The sequence below is a fragment of the Strongylocentrotus purpuratus genome, unplaced genomic scaffold, assembly GCF_000002235.5.
Source record: "Strongylocentrotus purpuratus isolate Spur 01 unplaced genomic scaffold, Spur_5.0 spur5_scaffold_6, whole genome shotgun sequence".
Classification (NCBI taxonomy): domain Eukaryota; kingdom Metazoa; phylum Echinodermata; class Echinoidea; order Camarodonta; family Strongylocentrotidae; genus Strongylocentrotus; species Strongylocentrotus purpuratus.
The window spans coordinates 59,230,898-59,253,651 of NW_022145612.1; the positions used below are offsets into that span (position 1 = coordinate 59,230,898).

Genomic DNA, 22,754 nt, shown 5'->3' on the forward strand with positions numbered 1-22,754 from the left:
TGGGAGACGGAGATTACCTGTAGAATGAAGAAAATACATGGATGGCCTAATAGTGATTAGGCGTTTAATATATTCTGGAACAAAGTTTTGAACATCAAAATATGCACCTGTTCTTTTGAACAATTTCAAATTTCAATTTCCAAACGTATTGCACATGAAACGTAGAAGTGTGGGATTTATTTGTAATTGTTAATATGATTCTTCCTTCTTTATTGTGAAGTTTAGAAGAAAGCAATTCTATATGTAGACTGCCAAATCATATCTGCGTAATCAAAATCGGGAAGAAAAATGGAATATTCTAACCTATATTTAAGCACATTTGATAAATTCGCACAATCAATGTAAGCTCTATTTAACAGTTTCTACAATCCTAATCTTTGAAGTATTACTTCCATGTTTCAGACCACTGTGATTTAGAAAAATGTGTTTCGTTCCAAATAACATATTAACAGTTTTTGAACAATTTAATTTAATTTTGTTTTCATTGCTAATGGGTGACCCTTGTTCAAGCCAATTTCATATTAATTATTTTTTCTTCAAATGGAGAATTTTCTAGTCACACTTTGTTTATATTTGCGAGTAAATCATATGAGTTATAATACAGTTTAAGTGAGCCGATTATATGTAAAACTGTTCAAGCTTACTTTGAAAATCTCACTACAAAATGATGTAACTAACAGAGAGGGAGGGAGACAGAGTAAACAATGGCAAAGATTTTCCTAAATTGAACTGGAGATCAATTTGATAAACGAGTTCTTTACATCAACAGAATCAATTATTTTTCCCCTGAATGACTTGAACTTTGCAAAAAGAAAGGAGGCATCGACATTATACCCACTTTTTCTAGATCTATGTTGATCCAGGAAAAATTTAGTATAATCCATGTAGAAAAAATTCCTCTTCAGATCAACTTTTTGTAGTAAGATTGGCAAAGTAAGCTTGATCAGTTTTAAATATATTCAGCTCACTCAAACTGTTTTATAAATCGAATGATTTACTTGCAAATATGAACAAGAAAGTATGACTAAAAAATTCTCCATTTGAAGTGCTTTAGAAGAAGAAACTGCATTAATCTCATTAAAGCTTGAACAAGGGTCAACCTTTAGCAATGAAAAAATAAATAAATGAAAATTGAATTGTCAAAAAGCTGTAAATATGTTATTTGGAACGAGACATATGCTCACCTAAAAATTACCTGATGAAATAAAATATTGTTGGTTTATTTTTCAGCTGAAACTTACTTTCTGCAGCAAGAAACAAAAAAAACACTTAAATTTACTATCTATACTAAAAATGGATTTTGATAAGCTGATTTCTTTAAAGAAATGGTGGATTTATTATTACAATGATTTATTAAATCAGATTATACCCTATTTAGGGGCCAGCAGACATGAACATCATAACAGGTGGAACAGATTAAACACTTTACGTACCTTGGTAGAGTTATCTCTAGCGATGGGTACAACACCAGAGCTTTCGAAACCCGCATAGCACTTGCTAAAAAGGCAATGACGAATGATTTCGTCATTCTACCAGGTCCCCATTTCGCTCTTGGGTATGGATTTGCAAAAGTAGATTAATGCATTGCCAAAGGGCATGCGTGCCGCGTCGGGAATCGAACCCACGACATTTGAATTCAAGACAAGTACTTAAACCACTCGACTACGACACATCTATATCTATATATATTATCACTTTAAAAGAAGCCATTAACCTTTTAACTCACTTTTTTGTTTTCATAACTTGCATTAAAACAATAATGCTCAAGGTATTCCAGGTAAAAGAGATGAATCGCATTTTTCCAGAAGAAAGATATCATTTATATATTAGTATTATAGGATGTCTAATGTACGTTTACCCTCACTAAGACCCTTTTTGCTTCACCCTCTTTATTCTAAAGCTTGTTTGGTGTTCAAACATTAAGCCTCTCGCCCCGTCACAGCAAATTGCTGCACAGAAACTAGAAGTGATTCCAAGGCGCCACATCCTGGCGTCCTATAGCCGAATATGACGCATTGGACGACATAGCATCTCATAGTTTTACAGTACATTACGAGGTTCTTAACAGCCTTATTTGCGTCATGACTAGGCATTCAGTCATTGCCGGGTTAAAAATGTCTGATTGTGGAGACATACATTTTTGTTTCTTCTCTTCCCAAAACTTCGTAGTACTCAAACAGTATCTCGCCTTTAGCATCTTTAAGCTTTCCATTGTAATGGCGCTAGAAGGGAGAATTTTATACTCGACCTGCGGCGTCATTTTATTTCAAGCGAGTCCAAATCACTGCTAACGATGACAAAGTGGACGTTCCGTGCAATATTTTCTGACAATGATGCATACCATTATGAAGTTTAATTTGATGTCTCGAAACATACACACGGGGGCCATTAGATGTAGTTTTTCAAAGTATGCATGATATATTATATATTATGACAAACCGCAACGGCTTGCGTAGCGACAGGGTTCATAGTATACGAATTCTCACCCCATTACTGTAAAGAGATCGGATATTTCCGGTTTGAACCACCATTTGATACCACATCGTGATATGTAAACTATCCGCAATTATGTTATATCTAAAGAAAGAGTAGCTTTTAATGTTAATAAGCAAAGAAGCCTAGATAAATCATACTTTCTAATTAAAAGTATTCAAGTTTGTTTCCTAGAGAAGAATTACTTTTTGGTCCTATATCGCTTTCATTTTCCTTCAATGCGTGAAATGAGAAAAAATGGAAATTATCTTCAAGGAAAATAAAAATTACAAAGTATGTTAAAGTAAAGAATTGAATGATATTGGAAGTGTAATGCTTGTATAACTTATTACCGCTACTTCTTCCTTTCCTCGGGTTTTCCTTCCGTTCTTTTACTGGATTTACGCTGTTCCTTCATCTTCCCAGGAGTATTCCTGTTAAGAAAAAGAAAATAGTTACGATATGACATATCGAATCGTAGAGAGATCTTAATCTTGTCAGCCATTGATTGAACCTCTCTTTCTGTTTTATGTGGGAAAATCTTCCAGGGCAAGTAAATGTTAGCTTTTGCGGTGGAGACGAACCTCAACCTTTCCACCCTTCTTTTTTCTTACCGCAAAGCGTCGACGCTATATGCGAAACGCCCTTTCCTCATACGCACGCACTAACAAGAGCGCGCACATCTAGGTAAGATGTGTAACTACCGTTTTCCTGTTGTGCGAGTAAAACCCACTAAATATAATACACCTACCTAGAGAAAGAGAGGGTGAAAACAGAGAGAGGGAAGGGGTGTCTGAGTTAGGATGTGAGGAGTTTGTGCGCATGTGTGTGTGTGTGTGTGTGTGCGCGTGAGAGAGAGAGAGAGAGAGAGAAAGAGAGAGATTTGCCCCCATATTCGGAAAAGAGGAGATAATACCACTTTTTTCATTTGTAGGCGAGCACAGCGTTTCGCAATTATTTTTAAATATATGTCCTGCTTAAATTTTCACAAACTTTTGTGATTTGTTTAGGCTTACTACCTTTGTTCAATCAATGGTAAAATGAAATAAAAATAAAAAAAGATAACGCTAGTGTGGAATGGATGATTAATGTCTGGAATAGTTATTTACTTGTGTTAATTAAGAAGAAGAAAAAACAGCAGCCAAAGAAGAAAACATATTCCCACTGACAAACCCACAGACCAGTAATCTCTATATTCCAATTATCAATGACTGATTTATCTAGAGATGTAAATTTTGAAAATGCTTTCCTTGAATCGAAAAAACAAACGTACTCAGCAAATATTACAAAAGTGTCAATTGACATGATTGTGAATGAATGATGTGATGAACAATCCCCAAGATAATGCATTCACATTCCCAATCCTTCCCCCAGTCGATCTCTCAATTCTTTCCTCACTGCCTTCTGAGGGTGATGACGTAGAAGCCAGCATCAGGCGTTAATTATTGGGCTGGTTGAGAGAGTCCCAATCCTCCAACCCACCCAATCTTCATTTGATTTCTCCGGGGCGGAGTGCTCCATACTCTTATTTGGTCAACTCCCTTTATATAGCACGTGCCCCCAGGGTCGAAGACCGCCTCAAGAAAACGCAATTTCTTCTTCCTGAAACTCTTTTTTTCTTCCTTTTTCAATGCTTTTTAAATTGCCTTCTTGTTCCGTTGTTCTGGAATGAGCCCGTGTGAGATTTGAATATCCCCAAGGCCTAAAGAAAAATAATATGACATATCGTTTCACGGAAGGGAACTTTGAAAATTGTTTTTGCAGTCTATAGTAAAGGAAGCTCAAATGTATTATTTGTCATTAATTGTGTCCTTGTTTTGTCGAGATATGTATCCAATTTCTCCGTTAGACGAGGTTACTCTTAACCGGCTCATACAAACATAAAAAAATAACACAAAACTTAAGCTACAGTTTACCAAAATACTGGGTGAGCTATTAGTAATTCGAAAAAGTGATATATGTCTATTTTTTCCTTATCAAAATAACCCACAAAGATTCGAGATCTTATTCATTTCACTTCATCTCTGTCTCGACTTTTTCTCTCTTTTTGTATTCGATTTTCGTGATTAAAGAGTTTTGGAGGTGATTACAGCCAGGTAGTCGTTATCAGGTTACTTCTCTTCTCGTATCTACGCCAGGGGCTACGGCATCGCGTAATGCAAACTGCTGCGGGCCATCCACTCATCTTATCTTATTGTTGCATTAAAGCCACCGTACGGTTTTTGATGTGGATGTCAATGTCTTCCTCTAAAATGGAATCTGTCTCTGTCTCTCTTCTCTCTTCCCTCTGTCTCTCTTTTAGCCCTCTCTCTCTCTCTCTCTCTCTCTCCCTATTTCCCTCTCTCTTCATCTGTCTCTGTCTATGTGTCTCTCTTTATGTCTGACAATCTCTCTGCGTCTATTTATCAATCTATCAGCATCAATATGAAAAGCGAACTTATTTTTCCTTGAACATCTTTGAAAGAAGCTGGATGTCTTTTCCGGATCTAAAATATCAATAAAACAATGTCCTTGATTGGTGTGTAGTAAGTATGATTAAGGATATAACACTGTAAAGAAATAATCAACCCCATCATTGCTCTCTTTTCCAGAAAATTTTGCACACAAAAAACCAAATGATATTGGGTATAACTCAAATTTTGTAAACAAGGCCTCAAATATAATTCTGGGAATTTTTTGAAGACAAAATGAACGAAATGCCCTTAAAAAGTGAATGTAAACGGATCAAGACTGTAATATCCTAATGGCGTTCCTTAATTACGCAACTTCACTTAGTCATTAATCAAACTGAATACAACGCTTTCTTCTGCTGTGAACTCTTTCCCGTTTCCAAGACATTTGCATTGGCTTTCGGTGCGAATACTGAGTTTTTCAAACTTTTTTCTTTCTTGCCTCATAGTATTAAGGTATTATATATATTTTTCTTCCCATTAGATAATAATCGTTAATGATAATGATCTTTAGTATTGACGAAAAGAATATAAAATCTTTTAAAGCTTTTTGTTTTGTACTAAATTATCTCTTGTCATTTTTTCTCTCTTTTTCAAAAGAAGTGTATATTTTTGGGAACAATGATCTTAAAAACAACATGAAAAATAAAATCGCTTAACATGGCCCAAATCGATCCATATGTATATAAAGAATTAACTGTGCGTTTTGGGGGAAGTTCCATGCATCATTTAAAATTGTTTAACCTAAAAATATTCGAAAGAAAATCCCGATCGATGCTATCGCCTACCCTGTCCTCGCCTAAATACACTGCACACTAATGTCCATGGAATATGGGCGTTCATATTTGCATGCATGTCTACCCGTCACAAGTTAAAATGTAGATTCGGGCAGAAATCATGTTAGTCTCTTATTTGAATAATATTTCACTTAGGGACGAAAAATTGCCTAGTGGCTTAAAAGTGTTTATATCATGCGATCCATCAACAAACATCCTTCATATTATCAGACAAAGGGTTTTTCTAAAATAACGTTTATATTGGTTTTAATACATGTCATACATTGACATGCTAAAATAATCCACGGATACGTTGGGGTTTACTTTTTTACTCTAATGAATTCTTTCGTCTTAAAAATGCAATTTAGAGTGCTTGTCTGTGTTTTAACCGTAGTTATAACATTTTTGTTTAATGCCCCCGCTTTCGGACGATAAATCAAATGCGGATATTGTATCGGATATCGGATATCATAGGCTATTGACTGTTGGCGTGTATGAATTTGAACTTTCTAGATTAAAAGATTGCAAAGTCATTCTAAAAACAATAACCTAAGACAATACAATTGCTTTGAACATGATGAAAATGGAGCAAATACGGAGTGAAATGTGCGAACATTAAACTGACGTATTAGAAAAATATGCGAACCTGATTTCTTGACTAAAGACAATTGAAAGTGCCTTTGGGTTGATTTTTGAAAGTGCTTGCGATCGTGCTCAAGTGTAGAAGATAAGATTTATGGAATGACATATGAATACAAATGAATACAATGGGAACGAGAGGCGGATTTCATTTTCATCTATTGATTTATTGAAATTTGACAAAATTAGGATGTCAATTAAAAATGCAATATTTATAGGAAAAATATAATAATATGACACACTTTATTTGATTTTCATTTTCAATTCATTTGTTTTAATTGTAATTTCCTACAAATTACAAGTATCACTTTAATAAATACTATCAATTGCATTGTTAGGAATTTGACACAATTCAGCTGTTATCAGTCACCGTGAGTGGACTTCACATAATTACGGCCGACGAATCACACGCGATGCGGGGATCCTCCACTTCACATATGGGACGCAATGGGGACGCATGGCCAGTGCATAGGAAACCTTTTTTTTTAAAACTATGTGTAGCGCATTGGAAACTTACAATTTGGTCAGCGTGTTGTCGTTCGCTAGGTGTGCGTCATCATTCGTTACTCGTTCGTCGAGCGCGCTGGACCAACGCTGGACCAACGCTATGCATTCGTCGTCATTCGCTGTGTGCATCGGGATTTTTCGAGCATGCTCAAAAGTGTGCGCAGAGCTCGACGCATGAATGTACACGCCAAAAGGACGCCAGACATACGCGGAGCACACGCCCTGTATACGCGCAGCGCGCTAGCAACATGCTATGCATTCGGTGTCAGCTCGCTAACTTCTCCCAAATCCTGACAAAAGTCCTAGGTGGAACACCGAATTTCGCTGCTGCTGCCTGCGAGATTTGTACACGCAACGATAATTAATTCCCTGGTAATTTCTCCAAGAGTGGCTAATGCGAACTATGGCGCAGTGCACGCGGAACCAGACTAATATTCTAGTTCAAACGTATACTGTCACCTAATTCAAAATGTAATTGAGATTATAAATTACGAGAAACTCTCCTAGACGATCATGAGTGAATTCGAAAGTCACTTCCTTTTAATTTTGGATAATATGTATACTCCTCAATCTATTTTTCTGAGATACGGTTATTTGATTTGAATAGATTTCTTTGTATATTTCACACACTCTATTAGTATACTCGACTTTGCAGTAAAGAATCAAACATGTCAACCTTACTTGTACAAAGTGCGTTGTCTCGTATGCTAGGATTGAAGCATTATTTGTATTCAAAATGTTTAATCTGTGAATGAAAAGAACGTAGCACGTTCCAAAAACAGCAAACTTACCAAAATAAAGTATACCTCTGGCCAATGTTTTCGGCCCATATAACCTCGACCTCGTTCTGTTTTGTTTTTCGAATCTTCCGCCAGATTGAATACTCTCAACGAAATCAGCCTAAGCATATTAAACATTCACCAGCCAGAGAAGCCCTCGAGCTAGCCCATCATTATCATGCACTATATACAGCAGCTCCACCACATTCCCCGTTTCCAATTCTCTCTGTGTTTTTTTTTCAAAATATATTTTTCTTGTACTATACTCTTCTTTTGCTTATATCCTCCACATTTATGATGAGAAATATATTATCCCCATTATTTGAATCTTGTAAAAAGGAGAGGCACAGATTTAGGAGATCTGGGCCCCGACTTATAAAAAGTTGCGATTGATCCAAAATCAATCGCAAGTCCTCTAATCCATCTCAAGTTTGCACTCCTCTATCTCTTACGTACATACTCGCGATTGATATCGACTCTTTATTCAACGGGGCCCAGGGGTGGAATTCTGAAAACGATCTTATCTTTTATGCAACTATACTAAAAAGATGTTATTTGTCATTCCAAAAAAAGTAAAAAATAATATAAAATCGAAATTCGGTCGATCTGAAGAATGTAACCATGGAAGCTTACCGAGCGTCTAAAATTTGAATGGAAAAGCGACCTGACGGACGGCAATTAAACCGGTAACATAAGCCAGGGGCGATGTTTAGCTAGGAAGCAGCCGAATGTTGCCAATTTAAACCCCGAACCAAGAGTGCAGTTCTGCATTTTGAGAGCAAAGGTGCGTCTGCGTTATGCATTAAACAGAATTTCAACAGTCAGGACATTCGTTGGAGAAATTTGAAAGTACCTATATTCAGGCGACTGTCAGCTAATGTTCGGGCCGTAAAATGGCTTTTCTTTTCCTGTAAAACGCCATGAATCCGTACGTCCAGTAACTGTAACAACAACAAAAGTCTCTATATCTACGGCTTTACTTTCTCATTACTTTTAAGATATACTCTACATTGATATTATTAACAAAATTTAAAAAAAAAAATCATCTCCCGTTCAATTTTCCCGTATACATCGATGGTTTGAACTACAATGGATTGGGAGCTTTGATACCTTACATTGGTCACATCGAATTGTTTTGGTGATACGAAGACTCATCCGGCTTTTTTTTATTAAAAAAAAAATAGTTGGACCAAAGCAACTTTCAACCGTTTGGATTTGGATGGACTTTCCTTCTAGTTTCTGACATTGGCAGAAACATAAGGTTGGGGCTTTATGAAAGTAATATTCAATGTGCATGATGGCTATAATATATACATCATCAAATATGAATTCAATTAATACGTGTACAGAATGTGAAATGGCAGACATGTACTCCGATAAGATATACAGGCTTTTTGAAGCATTCACAATGAGATCCCCCTCCCCCCCCCCCAAAAAAAAAAATAATAATAATAATTCACCATATTAAAGTCCAGCTGGTATATTAAGTGAAATAATAAGCCTCACAAAATGAAGAAAAAAAGAGGACATTAAAATTTAATGTTCAAAGTTAATAAAGTAATCACTGCCCAATGGTCCACAACAAACGTGTTCTGAACGTGTTTTCACTGTTGGTGACGTTGGTGACGAAACTTGTCGAAAAATTGAAAATCGAAAAAATATCTACCTCTGGGGTGTGGCTTTTTGAAACGCCTGTCGAAGTTTAACCGATTTTGGCGGTGTAAATGCAAACTTTGGTAAGATACCGATTTTTGCTAACGTGACTCGCTTAGCATGTAGCTATAGGGCACCGACGATCGAGTGGCGCATGCGTACTACTCACCCCCAATCGGTATGAACAAACTTCATTGGTTTGTCTAGGAGTGTAAATTAACGATCGTCCCCCATATCGCCAATTTGTCAAAATGCGGGTTGGGATGTGTAAATGGGCCTACTGATAACAAATAAATATTTGGAAATAATATGTGTTCCAATAAACATGTCTACTTATGATTCACGGTTATTATATTTTCTTTTTATACTCAAGAAACTTTCTCTTTATGGTTCGGTGAACGGTGCGTAATACAATTTGAATCTAGTTCTAAGGATCTAAGAATAACTTACGCAACAGTGTCCTTGATTTAAAGAAAGAAAAAGCTTTGGAATGCAAATGCTTGCAATCACCAACAAAACTGATCGCAAACGTTTTGCCTCAGTCCACTCTCAAGTTATTCATAACCGGAGGTATCAATTTAAGAAAACCGCAGCTTAAATTACTTTTGTGGATACATGTCGCAAAGCATCTCGATAGGCAAGTCAATAGGGAATTTATCACCTTGTTTTTTGTATTCCATCTCGATGAGAAAAACAAATACAAAACGTTTTATTTTCAGATTATGCATTAAAATTGTTGCAGTAGTTACAATAGGGCTTTGGTCAGGTCTTCACATGTTCAGGTAACACGAACTTTCTCCAACAATCAAACCCTATTTCAATGAAGGGTGAGGTGTAAAGTTGTGAAATACACCCCACTTATCGCCACAGTGTCGGGTCCTGGTTTAACCTTAACAACAAAATTACGAAAACTCGCGTCTCGACTCAGTTTTTTTAAACGAGATAAATAATCCCATAATTTTGTGAAAAGGCAGCGATCGACACATCATCATTGTCTAATTGTATGGGCATGTTTTCGCAAATGTAAATGTAAAAAGATTAGCCCTATATCAAAGACCATCTTTGAAAAAAATGTGATAATTTGCATTCAGTTATACCCGACCTTACGTGAATATAAGGGTAGGTTTTCACAAAATATTGCGTAAAGCGACAACGACAGGAACCCGACCTTTAAATGTATGAATATGGGGTCGTGTTTTCACAAAAGGACTTGTTACCCGACAATCCGATCCGACGCGAATAGAACGAAGTAAGCCATAGACCAGTCACAATGATCACATCACCTGGCAACTGACACCACCGTTGGATTTTCTAAAGAACCCCGTCTACTTTTTGAGCCCTGGGGTAAAGTGGCTCATTCACTTGACTTTTAATCAGAAGGTGGAAGGTTCAAATCGGTTCTCGGTGCATATATACTTAGAAAGGGCATTTTATCAAACATTGCATCTCTCGACCCAGGCGTAGGAAACATGTACCTAGGGATATGGTCCTTGGAAGGCTCCTGGGGGGGCAATCAGTGCTATAACATCAGGGAAGATCAGAGACACTTTGAAAGCGCACAGAAGAGTTTTAAACTATCGTTCAAGGTAGTCATAAATGCATGTGTCTCCGCGACAGTTAGTGCTGCATGGCTTGAATGACTCTTAAGCTTGTTGCGTTAGTGCTGCATGGCTTGAATGACTCTTAAGCTTGTTGCAAACGAGGCGTCAATTGCCTGACGTAAGTCTGCGTCAACAAAAGGATTTCCCTTGACTTTGATACTTTGCCTAGTGGTATTGGTAAACGTAAGAACCCTACTTCACACGTGCATAAATTGTTTCGTATTTTGCCCAACAGCTGGTAAAGATTTTCCCAACAAGTGGGCTACCGTAGTCGAGCAGTTGAAGGGTCATTTGTTTGCCCAAATTTGGCCAAAATACGAAACAATCATGCATGTGTGAAGTAGGGTACTTACGTTTACCAATGCCACTGGGCAAAATATTGCCCAATAAATGGTCTGGTTGACCATTGTCACAACGTTGGGCAAAGTGTTGGAAAAAATTGCCCAACCTTTGCAGATTGTATGTTTCAATAACACTTTCAAGATGGTGTGTAAATCCTTATGTATCTCATCTCTTACCAGTCAATTTGTTCTCCATCCCCCTCTCTCTCTTTGTGATTTGCGTGGATAATAGTGATCAAGTATGGCATTTACCACGCGAAACAGTTTGAGAAATTTGAACTAATTAGGTTTTTTTTCAATGGGCATGGTTTATGCGTTATTCCGTTTAATATGTGCCAAGACCTGACTTGCCTGTGGAACTTGTCAGAAATAATTGCGGTCATGACGACAAATCTAAATTTTACTGAGAACGTTATTCTATGCAAAGTATATAAGAGATCAATTAATTTTAAACTATGCAGTTTTAGGAACGGGAATTAGAGAGGATTTGAGCGTATGGAATCTAGATAATGAATTCATCATCAATACATTTGCAGATTATTTCATTCTTTAAATTGTAAACGTAAAACAAAACATCTATTTTTGTTAACATTTGAATTGCGTGGACAGATAATGTTGTACGTCACTCAATAAGGGTTCACTACACACGTTATCCCTGGAATGTCCGTTTAAATCACACCCATTTGGAAATCAAAAAGCCACTAATATTCAAGGAAGCATATAATCGGAGCGCTATTCAGAATAAGTTTCTCTCTCTGTTTGTGATTTGATATGAGATGTAGACTTCATATCCAGCTTTAAGTGGAGTGTATCATAAGAGATAACGCATAATAAAGCGAAATAGTCAATAATCCTCACCAATGGTAACACGTAACGACAGGTTCAACCGTAGTATTCTTGGCTTAATCACAGCCCATTCAGCTAATCATGAATAACCCTATACTTGCGTCATCAGGTGATATAAGCACACACCCCCTCCAACCCTAGAAATGAATGGCGTTCCCAATAGCGTCGCCTACATTTGTGTGATTAGCAGAAATGATTGCAAGCCATTCCTGCATCCCACGCTGAGTGATCTGGGGAAGGTTTTGCAAATGAACAAGTTATCAATTGGGGAGTAAACGTAAGCAAATTGCCAAATAATTAGATAGATTACGCATTGTATCACCAGGCTATTCGATCTTAATCTCGAGTTAATGTCAAGGTTTGAAACATAAAAAGGTGGAAAATGGAAATGAAAAATCGCTAATCTCATATCCAACTCTCGTCATGATCTCCTGGACAAACAAACACCAAGGTCATTCACTCTAATTTCCGACAAAAGAATAGCATCGAATAGTTTAAATTTTGAAATAATTAGAATAAGTTGCAATGATTATGAACGGACCTTCTACGAGTCCCCCCACTTTGCCATCGCTTTCATCTTCCAGTCTTCAATATAGCCGACCAAAACATACCATCAAGTGAATCCATCTATAGCTAGCTTGTTTTCCTCTAGCAATGAGTAAAATGATCAATAATTCTTCCCCCACATACTGAGAAATTATAACAATATCATGTTCATAACATATTAAAATGGTGCCATATTATTATTGCTGATATATTATCAATTTCAATACAATTATCTTTTCATTCAGCTATTTATTCATTTATAATTTGTTTATTTATTTGTTAATTCAGTAAATACTGTTTTCCACATGGAGATGCATCTTTATCAGTCTAATAAAGTGGTTTTAATAATAGGGATCCTCTCACATTACAGACAAAATGATAACAAAACAGATCTAATAAAAAAAACTGATATAAACAGATCGACACAGTTTCGGTATCGATATCTGTGTGTAAAAAAAAGTGTTATGCCTTCTAGAACAAAATAGCACACCCCATTGCATCTAGTAAGTAGTAGAGAATGCAGCGAGTAAAAGATAGAAATAAACCCTAGCTCAATTTACATGTACATGGGCTCTTTAAATTGGTGAATGATCAAAGCAGTTGCATCAAGGCCTATCACAATTTCTGGTTGTTCTTGGTTAATCTCGCTATGCATTTTCAATCGCGCAATGATATTGAACTTCAGAGTCTGGTTATATCGGGTAAAGGAGGTGCAATCGTGTAATCGTCCATGACCTATCATCGTTTATCCATTCATGAATGAACCTGCATTCAATCAGCAGATGTATGAGATTTATTGTATAATTACCAACGTTCCTTCTCTCTCCTTTCCTGTTCTTCTCTGCAAGTCACACTCTTTTTTATTTATATTTTTTATTGTTGTATCTAAGTTGAGGGCTGCGGGCACGTCAAGCTACTCTGCTTATTTGTGTAGCCCTCCTGCATCTAATGTATGTTAATTATGCATTCAATATATTTGTTTAGTCTCGTTTATTATCTGTATAAAATTATATACACTTAAAATATTGTATCAAACCATTATTATGTTCATGAAAATGTATGATGAAAAGAAGAAAAAAAGATGCAGAAACCAATAAATCAAATCAAATCAAATCAAATCAAATCAAATCAATCCATTCTCCTCTTAGTTCTCGAGGGAAAAAAAAGATTGCATGGAAACCATACAGACATGTAATGAGTATAAATCTACCACCGCAAAACAATTCCAGGTGAGAAGATTCGCAACTTGCAATATCCTTCTTCCTCACCGTCTACATCCTAATTCAGTGTAAAGATATCATGAATATGAAATTGTCAACTAGGTAAGTTTTGTTAACAAAATATCGAGAAGAACATAATTAGGGGCGCCCATATTCTTTTTTTTTGTTTTTGTTACTTTTCTTTCATTTTCAAGGTTTGCACGAGAGTGGTAAAATGGGCACGGCCGGTTGTTTCCTTCTCGTCTATCCACCGGTGATAGATAATACCATATTTTGAAAACCAGTAGTTTCAATTTGCTTATCCAGTGGTGCATTTGGATGAATGTCAGACGGACAAAGGGCGTCGCAAATCATTATCAACTATTAATACCCCTGCAAGTTTGGCTAACTCATCCACGCTGCAACACGCTGTCTTTGTTTCTCTTCGGCTCGGGAATAAATCTGACGGCTGCAGCGGATTGCAAGGCATTTCAGCTGTTGAATCTGGCGGTGATCCGCCCAAAATTGCTTGAACATATTCATCGCCTAATATTTTAATACCCCGGCCCGCACATGCACGACATTGGTTTAATACCATCACCAGGGCAGTAATAATATCCCTCAGCATATTTGTACCTCTGATGAAATAGCCTGCACATAGAATGTTGGCGCATTCTTCTCCAGAATGCTGACGACATCTTGCAAACAGCTAGCACACTTGGAAGAAAAGAAGTCATGTTACACGGTGATGTACTTTTGACTTTCGGGTTTGCTTTTTGGCGCCTCATTGCTCTGTCGTCTGTTTGAGGTCATTTCATGTTTTCTGCGATGTTCATCGTTATGCTGTCAGATGGAACGTGAGGAAGTACTCTTTGACTGGCTTGGTGTTTGCCTAGATGGCTAGATTATATCCTTTAATCTTCATGCTCAAGTTATCTTTGCTGATTTAACTGTAATATGACTGCCTTTGCAATTTCGAGGAAAAAAAAAGACCCAAGATAACGCTAAGTACGGAAAGCCAACATGTTATACACATTACGGCGTAGGTTTTAATTCCAGCTGGCATAATTAGAACATGAGAGTATGAAATTAAAAATGATAAAGATTGAAGAATGTAAGACGACTGTATTGCAAAATATTCATACTCTATTTAATACTTTAAGACTGCTTTTTTTCACCGTGAAATATTTTCAATTTCAAATGACAACGCATAACGTAAACAAAAATATTTTCCTTCAATTGTGAATTTTTGAATTGTTAATGTTATGCTCAAATCTGATTCATAAATCAAACAAATTATTTCTTTATATCCTGGCTTTGTAATTGTCGAAGATCGACCTCTAATTATCAAACCCTTTTCCCGCTTTTATTTGCAGGTAAAAACTCGCTTTATTTGCTCGCCAGAAGAAAGAGAATCATAGATGAGCGACTAGGAGAACTAACGCAGATCTTTACGTGTGGGACTTAGCAAGAGGACTTAGCAAGAGGGCCGGCCTGGTCATGAAGGGAACTGTGGGATTATATATGTGGGCATGCATTCTGGGATACGTCACATGGGGTGGAGCTGCACTACCAACCATCCTGGGAAAAGAACTCGTCCTTAGTGAGAACGATGGGCCAGGTATATTTCCAATCACATTTTCCAATAGACTTTTTTTTAGGCCTACCAATGTATTTCAATTAATGTATGTTCATACCTGTTGGAGTCAATTTCTTTTATCTCTTTCTATGAAAAGATTGTGACAATATGATTTATTGTTGATAGATATAGTTTACATCTTCTCAGAACTTTATTCATGAATCTAAAGAGCAATAGAGATTGACCTATACAAGCTTCTGAGGAAAGAAATACTTTTGTTATCATGAAAAAAATCATATTGTCATAATCATAAAGAGGTAAGATAAATTTATTCCAACTGTATATAGGCAACAGTGTAGCATGCGCAATTACATCTCTTTGGATGCTTATGTTGTTGCTATGTCTGGTTTTCCTCTATAGCAAGCTATTGTTCAAGGAGCTTGCATTGAGTTTAGTTAACATGTATATTTTAGCACCAGGCTCATGACTTCAAAAACAATTTAGATAAATCTAAAACACTTTGAGACTCAACTTTGACATTCTCCACCACTACATATAAATCAATAGTGCAAAGGATGTCATAGTGTAATGAAAATGAATGATCCTCTACAAATTCGTCACAACCATTGGTGTTTCTTTCTTTTAAACGTATATCATTATACTTGAACTGTTAGAAGAACATTGTCAATCGAAAAAGAAACAATGTTTAGTGGAATGGTAAACATGAAAAATAAAAATTGTCACATTCTATCTCATTTGCTATACTGATCCATACATGATTAAACAATGTACTTTAAAATTACCAAAACGGGTGTATATATCGGGGGACAGCTCGAGGGCGTAACATTTACATGTCAAATTGCATGGTTCTACAAGAATTGTTTTCGATAAGGAATACGCCCAAATAGCGCGTTTGACTATGTACAATCATTTGAATTTTCAAACAGCTTTATATACATGTCGAGACCAAAGCATTCGCTTCGACATTTTCATGATTTCATGAATTCGTGAATGTTGGAATTTGCATCGTCTATTTTTCATTTTCACATCGTGAAATCTCATTTTGGCCAGCAAACGGTTTCAATAAATAGTGCTTTCTCTGGCATTCCTCCTGTCAACCTCGCCGATACATAATTGCAAGTTCATCAATAGAAATGTCACGATACAATCTCAAGGTCTCCCTCATTATTGCCGGCAGTCGTGTGTACCCTCGATTTAGGAGTTGATTGGTGCAATTACATACATTTCAAAAGTGACACATTTGATTAAAGTAAATTAGGTGTGAAAATGGTTTCGTCCGTGATTTTCATCATCTCAAACAATAATTATCGAGCTGGTGAGCGTATATTCATTCATTGTCAATGAAGCACCGTCACTAGGAACTTAACTAAACATAAGTATGATTATTGCTGTGTGACGAGACCTAGGATTTGTACCTTAAAGGGGACGTTTCGGCTTTCCAACATTGGTGAATATCGAAATGATGATAATGAGATTTAAATCATTCTTAAAATTAGAGGATGCTTTTATCATGAACATTTCGAAATTGGTCTCGCCATGGTTCTTGGACGAATATAATGTTATGTAATTCCTGGAATCAACTTGTAGGTAGACTAAACATATACACAACGTCCTTGTTGTGTTCGCAAAACGTCCCAGTAGCGTTGAAACATTTGTAGAACGTCTTGTGTCTCCTTGTATCAAATTAGTATTAACTACGATGACGCTACGTTCGTTGGCTTTCCGCAAGAAGTTCGTTAAAGGTACGCATTGTCAACGAACTTCTTTCGGGTAGCCGACGAATGCTTGATCAATTAATATCTTATTTTAAACTCATATATTTTGTTTGTCCAATATGCAGAGATAGCTGACTGGGTGCAAGGAAAGGAAATCCCTTTGAGGAATCAATATTGGGGCGATGTAGCGGAGGAAGAGGAGGAAGAAGAACTTGGCATGTTGTCCCCTGATTCAGAGAAACGCCAGTACCCAGGTGGTAAAAGACAGTATCCAGGAGGCAAGCGTCAGTATCCAGGAGGGAAACGTCAATACCCCGGCGGCAAGCGTCAGTTTCCGGCTGGCAAAAGGCAGTTCGTCGGAGGTGAACTTATACCATCGCCTGAGCTACGTCAATGGCCCGGTGGAAAGCGTCAATGGCCCGGTGGAAAGCGTCAATGGCCCGGTGGTAAGCGTCAATATCCCGGTGGAAAGCGTCAATATCCAGGTGGTAAGCGCCAATGGCCCGAAGTTAAGAGGCAATACCCTGGTGGCAAACGGTCGGAAGACGATCAAGATCTCCTGCCCATGGAAATCCGACAATACCCTGGCGGTAAACGCCAATGGCCCGGTGGTAAACGACAGTATCCCGGAGGGAAGAGGCAATACCCTGGAGGGAAACGGCAATTTCCTGGTGGAAAGCGGCAGTTCGTCGGTGGGGAAGCACTCGAACAAGAATCGAACATCAACAAGCGATTCGCCCCTGAAGACGACACCATGGACTTCTTTAGGCTATCCCAGTTATATGACACGAACGATAATATAGTCGCAGATGAAGGAGAATTAGCTCTAGAGGATCTCCTGGATGACATCATGGTTGACACGAGGCCAGAGTTTGAAGACCCAAGGGACTTGTTACTAGGCAATGTTGACCAAGAAGATGTTCTTGCTTTAGATTTATCGGCTTTACTTGGAGATAGAAACCCAAACAACGGGTGGTAACATCACCGATCACAAGGAACCCGCTTTTGCTTCATTGTCGTTCTTTTAACAGAATATTTTCGAAAAAGATATCATGAGAAAAAAAATTACACTTTAGACAGAATCAATTACAGGCTAGCTGTTAAAAAAAAAATGTAAAAATCGTTTATCATCATAAAGCCTTTTCTGCAGATGCTGTGCTATTAAACGATTTTAGAGAGAAACAAAAAGATGAAAAAGTTATATTTGTACACATCAACGTTTGTGCTTGGTTCTCGTTCCCTGTAGTTAGAGTATAGGTTAAATATCCAATCCTTCGGGTGAAGACATTAATGGTACAGAAAGAGATAGGGTTCGTCATCCTTCCTCGAGTAATGGGAGAGAATTGAAAATTGTGTATCGAAAAGTATTCAATTACATGGCCATTTTCTAATAGAAGATCGCGATGTTTGGAATATTATTTAATTCTATATTTTTTGTTATTTCTATTTTATTATAGTTTTGCGGAGACGTTTTGCCCTATGCTGGGATCGATTTTGTATTTCCGTATAATTGGTTGAAATAAGCCTAAAGGAGAGAAAGAATCCATTTTCCTGCTACAATTGAAAAGGGGTCGTGAGATGAAATTGTTGTTTTAATCGAAAATATAAGGTTCTGGTACGGTAATGGAGGGAGAAGCTCCCCATTCCTGTTTCTTTTTCTTCATATCGTGGTACAGATATCCAATTGTAAATATAAATAGAAAGCATTGTTTATATGTTGTGTTAGTTATCATCATAAATAGTGTAAAGATACTTTTAAGACTTTATATCGTTTTTGTCTTTCGAACATTGTCGAAAGATTCTCGTGTGTATTCTTCATGAATAATCGGAGATGATTAAACAAACAAAAAACATTTCTGCCCTATAAGAACTAGAATCCGTCCTATCAGTCTAATTGTTCCATTTTCTGTCGATTAAAAGAATGTTATTCTTTGTCAACCTTGCCGTGATTATGATATTCTTAATTTCATTTCTATCTTGTCTCTGTTCCTCATCCCATCCATTTGATTTAATGTATAGTGAAGAGGGTCTTAATCATGTTAATAATGACCTATTTCTGGCAATGGACAAAGCGTATAAATCATTCATGGATCAACAGTAAAAAATACGTGATAATTTCGTTAGTACAGCATCTTTGATAACATCACTTAAAAGTTAGCTTTCCACACGTCAAATTAAAAGTCCAAAGACTATTTAAACCAAAGGTCCGACCAACGGAGCAGTTTAGGTAGCCTCACTAAATAAATGAATAAAAGAATAACCGAGAATCATTTTTGACGGGGTGATCAGAGTTAGATCACAATCTCTGCGTTAATGTTCATACATTTTCCTCTTGCATAACTTGTTAAGTTTATGCCCGTTGAATGACGTATGACTGCGTGGGTTATTTCGTTGGTCTTTGATGCACCATTATGAGAGTGCTATGGTATACAAGGTGATGCAAAATCAACAATGTAAACAGAGCTTTTAATTACTGCCGCATGTACTATTGACCTTCACAAACTTGATTAGCGTATGTAATAATACAAACCAAATGGCGCTTCGTGTGGTATTCTTCGGGTACTTTTGTGTGATAAGGGTTGAAAACTCTGTACGTCATAATGATTACGTAACAATAATAATGAATCTACTCGTGGAGAAAACGCGCCATATTCCAAATCAAGAGGATTTTGGTAGTAGCATGAAAAGTAAACTGAAGATGACATATCATCAAAATGTATCCTTCAAACTTGCAAGTTAACAATTTATCATTCTATTCAATTCTGTTCTTTGCATGAAATATAAAAAACATCTGACGAAATATTTTGTTTTTGATCAGTCCTCATAATGCATTTAAGAAAAAAGATGGTAAAACTATATCTTGCACGTGGTTCTAACTATGTCACGCGCATTTAAATGTTATAATAATACCCCGAGTCGAAATAATTCATCAGATCAGATGGCCTTTATTTATGTTGAAATCATTTCGTGAAGACAGTATCAGACTACGACAACATACACTTTGATCCAAGAAATAAGTGTTTTATTGTCAACCAAAACAGCGTGTGGGTAATGTTGCCAATGAATGAAACGAAAGTGCGTTTGAAGATTTTTGTTCTTTCTGTGTTTGAACTCAATATCTTCTAGTCAGCTTTAAAATGCCTAAAATCATTACATATCACGATGAAATTAAAAGAAAAAGACTTCTAGGCAGTCGATAGCACTTGAAAGCGATTGATCAGAATTAATATATATTTCCTAAATCAATCAACTTCTTCATTTAAATATTTTGACTTATAATATTCATTTCATATAGGCCTACTGTAAAAGTTGAGATAGTTGAATGATAAAATATACTAAATAGCAATTAATTACGTCATGAGTTAAAATTGCGATTGTGTCATATTTAAACTCTAACCTCTATCAAGAACATCAGCAATGGCGTATCATAACGTGTTGTTTAGTAATAAAGGCAAAAAAGGAAAGTAAATCCAATAAAAGAACAAACAATTAGAAATTGAATGAATGTGACATTCCTTTATTCTTAATTGTCATTTGAGTAGGAACGATTTTGTTCGTGCAAAAGTCTGTTGCACAAAATAATGAATTGAGACCGTCGTTAGTCTCCTGATGCTAAGTGAAACCTTTGAAGAGTAAGATATCTTTCAACTTGAATCAATGTTATCTAATGGACCACAAATTCACTTTTTGCTAGAGTGCTCTTTTTCTGGGGCCGAATGACAATTAACTTGTTTTCTGATGCGGGATGGGATTTTAATGTGTCATATTGTGGTATCATGTACTACAAAGTGATCAATCTTCCATTTTAAAAGAAGAGTGTTTTCTCTATGATGATATCAATAAACAACATGACCAAACATAATATTATCGGCAGTGTATGAAAAGTGTGTAAATTGGCCCTTGTATCTATGGTGTCCATTCAATCAATCATTCACTAAATAAAAGTATCATTTTGGATTCTGCGAGACAGTGTAATGTAACGTTTGTCTCTCTCACATATTGGATGTCCTAAAAAGATATATACACAATTGATTGTATTTATCAGAGGAAAATGAACAGTTACAGAGAGGGGAGTGAGATAGATAGAGAGAGCAAGAGAGAGAGAGAGAGAGAGAGAGAAAGAGAGATAGGGAGAGAGAGAGAGAGAGAGAGAGAGAGAGAAAGAGAGATAGCCAGAGAGAGAGAGAGAGAGAGAGAGAGAGAGGTGATGTGAAGGGAAGAGCGATAAAAGAAAAAAATACAATATACATATCTTCTCAAAAGGTGAGATAAACACCGCGAGATGAAACTTGTGTTCACGAGATAGAGAGTTTGAGCGGGAGAGAGAGAGAGAGAGGGAGAGATGAAAAAATCAGGCAATTCACTTATTATTTCAACATTAAGATAATTAAAGCAAAGGACAATTTATATAATTTGACTTTCAGCGCAGATTACGAATATTAGGCATACAAAGCACCGTAATATCATATTCATAGAAATATATAGAAATAAATAGAATTGATTAATACACAGAATTCAGGAATCCTTAGTCTTGGACAATTTATTTCAGAACTCAAAGTATTCTCATTCAAATGTTCCGATTGAATTTCGAGAATAGAATAAATCAATCGAAAACTTTCTTAAATTGATCGCCTCTCCCCACTCCATTCCTGTTTAAATAAAGATATTAAAAAATGTAAACCGTACAAATTTATCGTGTATTCAGTGGTTTAATACATTTTTGGGGGAGTCTTTTAACTGGCGCAAAAAAAAAAGCGCAAGAAAACTTGATGACTTGAAAGGAATCAGGAAAAAGCTGGATGCTAGAGGATACTTCGTCATAACAAATGACACACTGCGGCTATGCTAGAAAGTGAATTAGATTACAACATCAATCTTATATTGTCAATCAACATACTAATTCTCCTCTTGTTAGAAGAAGAAAAATGGGTCTTTGAAATGGCTTGGGATTCAGGTTCAATTTTTTTTGGCGGCTTAATCGTTAAAATGTACATTAGATTAATATCAAAACTTTTTCAGACTTTTGTCATTTCAATTCGCTACCGCGGTTGGTTTGCTGGAGGATAATCATTCAGTAGATTAAGAAATGTCAGATAAATAAGAGCATCACATTTCAAATCTTAAAGCCAGTTTTAGTTTAGGTAGTGCTACTCCTGAAGAAGAAGAAAAAAAAACTCATTTCGGTTGATGGATGGCATGATACTAACAAAATACTAAGCTGCTGTGCCAATTTTTATTTGAAGAAAGAGTCGATTTGTGGTAAAGGTAATCTAAATTTTGTGATATTTTGTCAGTTCTTTTTATGTCAGATTACAGGAAGTCATAATAAATCAAGATGAAGTCAGTATCTTATCAATTTGAAGATTCTAAACCTAACAGTATACATTAATTTCTAGCTATTTACCTTTCCAACATGCTTCCAGTTTCTTTCACATCTTATTGCATGATCAGAGCTCAATCTCTTTTTTAAAGAAGATATTATATTAAACAGGTGGGAGGTAAACAAACACACAGAATATTGACAAGTAGACATGTTAAAAGGACAATTTTAACGGACTTTTTGTACAGTAGGACAATATCGGAGGACATATTCGTGAATTTGATGTTCTTTCAAATTATCTTTGATTTTC

At 36.4% G+C, this 22,754-nt stretch overlaps 1 protein-coding gene across 2 annotated transcripts in view; it reads left to right on the forward strand.

Moving 5' to 3' along the window:
• The window catches only part of LOC580381 (GnRH-like tetrapeptide), a 39,842-nt gene extending 18,753 nt beyond the window's left edge, over positions 1-21,089 (forward strand). The window contains exons 2-3 of one of the 2 annotated variants that reach the window (NM_001123521.1): positions 15,186-15,430; positions 17,250-18,307. In NM_001123521.1, the coding sequence (NP_001116993.1) occupies positions 15,334-15,430; positions 17,250-18,103 (951 nt within the window). In that variant the 5' untranslated portion in view covers positions 15,186-15,333 and the 3' untranslated portion in view covers positions 18,104-18,307. Of the gene's footprint in view, positions 1-15,184; positions 15,431-17,249 lie in introns of those variants that run through there. The other variant, XM_030999865.1, reaches the window with a different exon arrangement.
• The last annotated feature ends 1,665 nt before the right edge of the window (positions 21,090-22,754 follow it).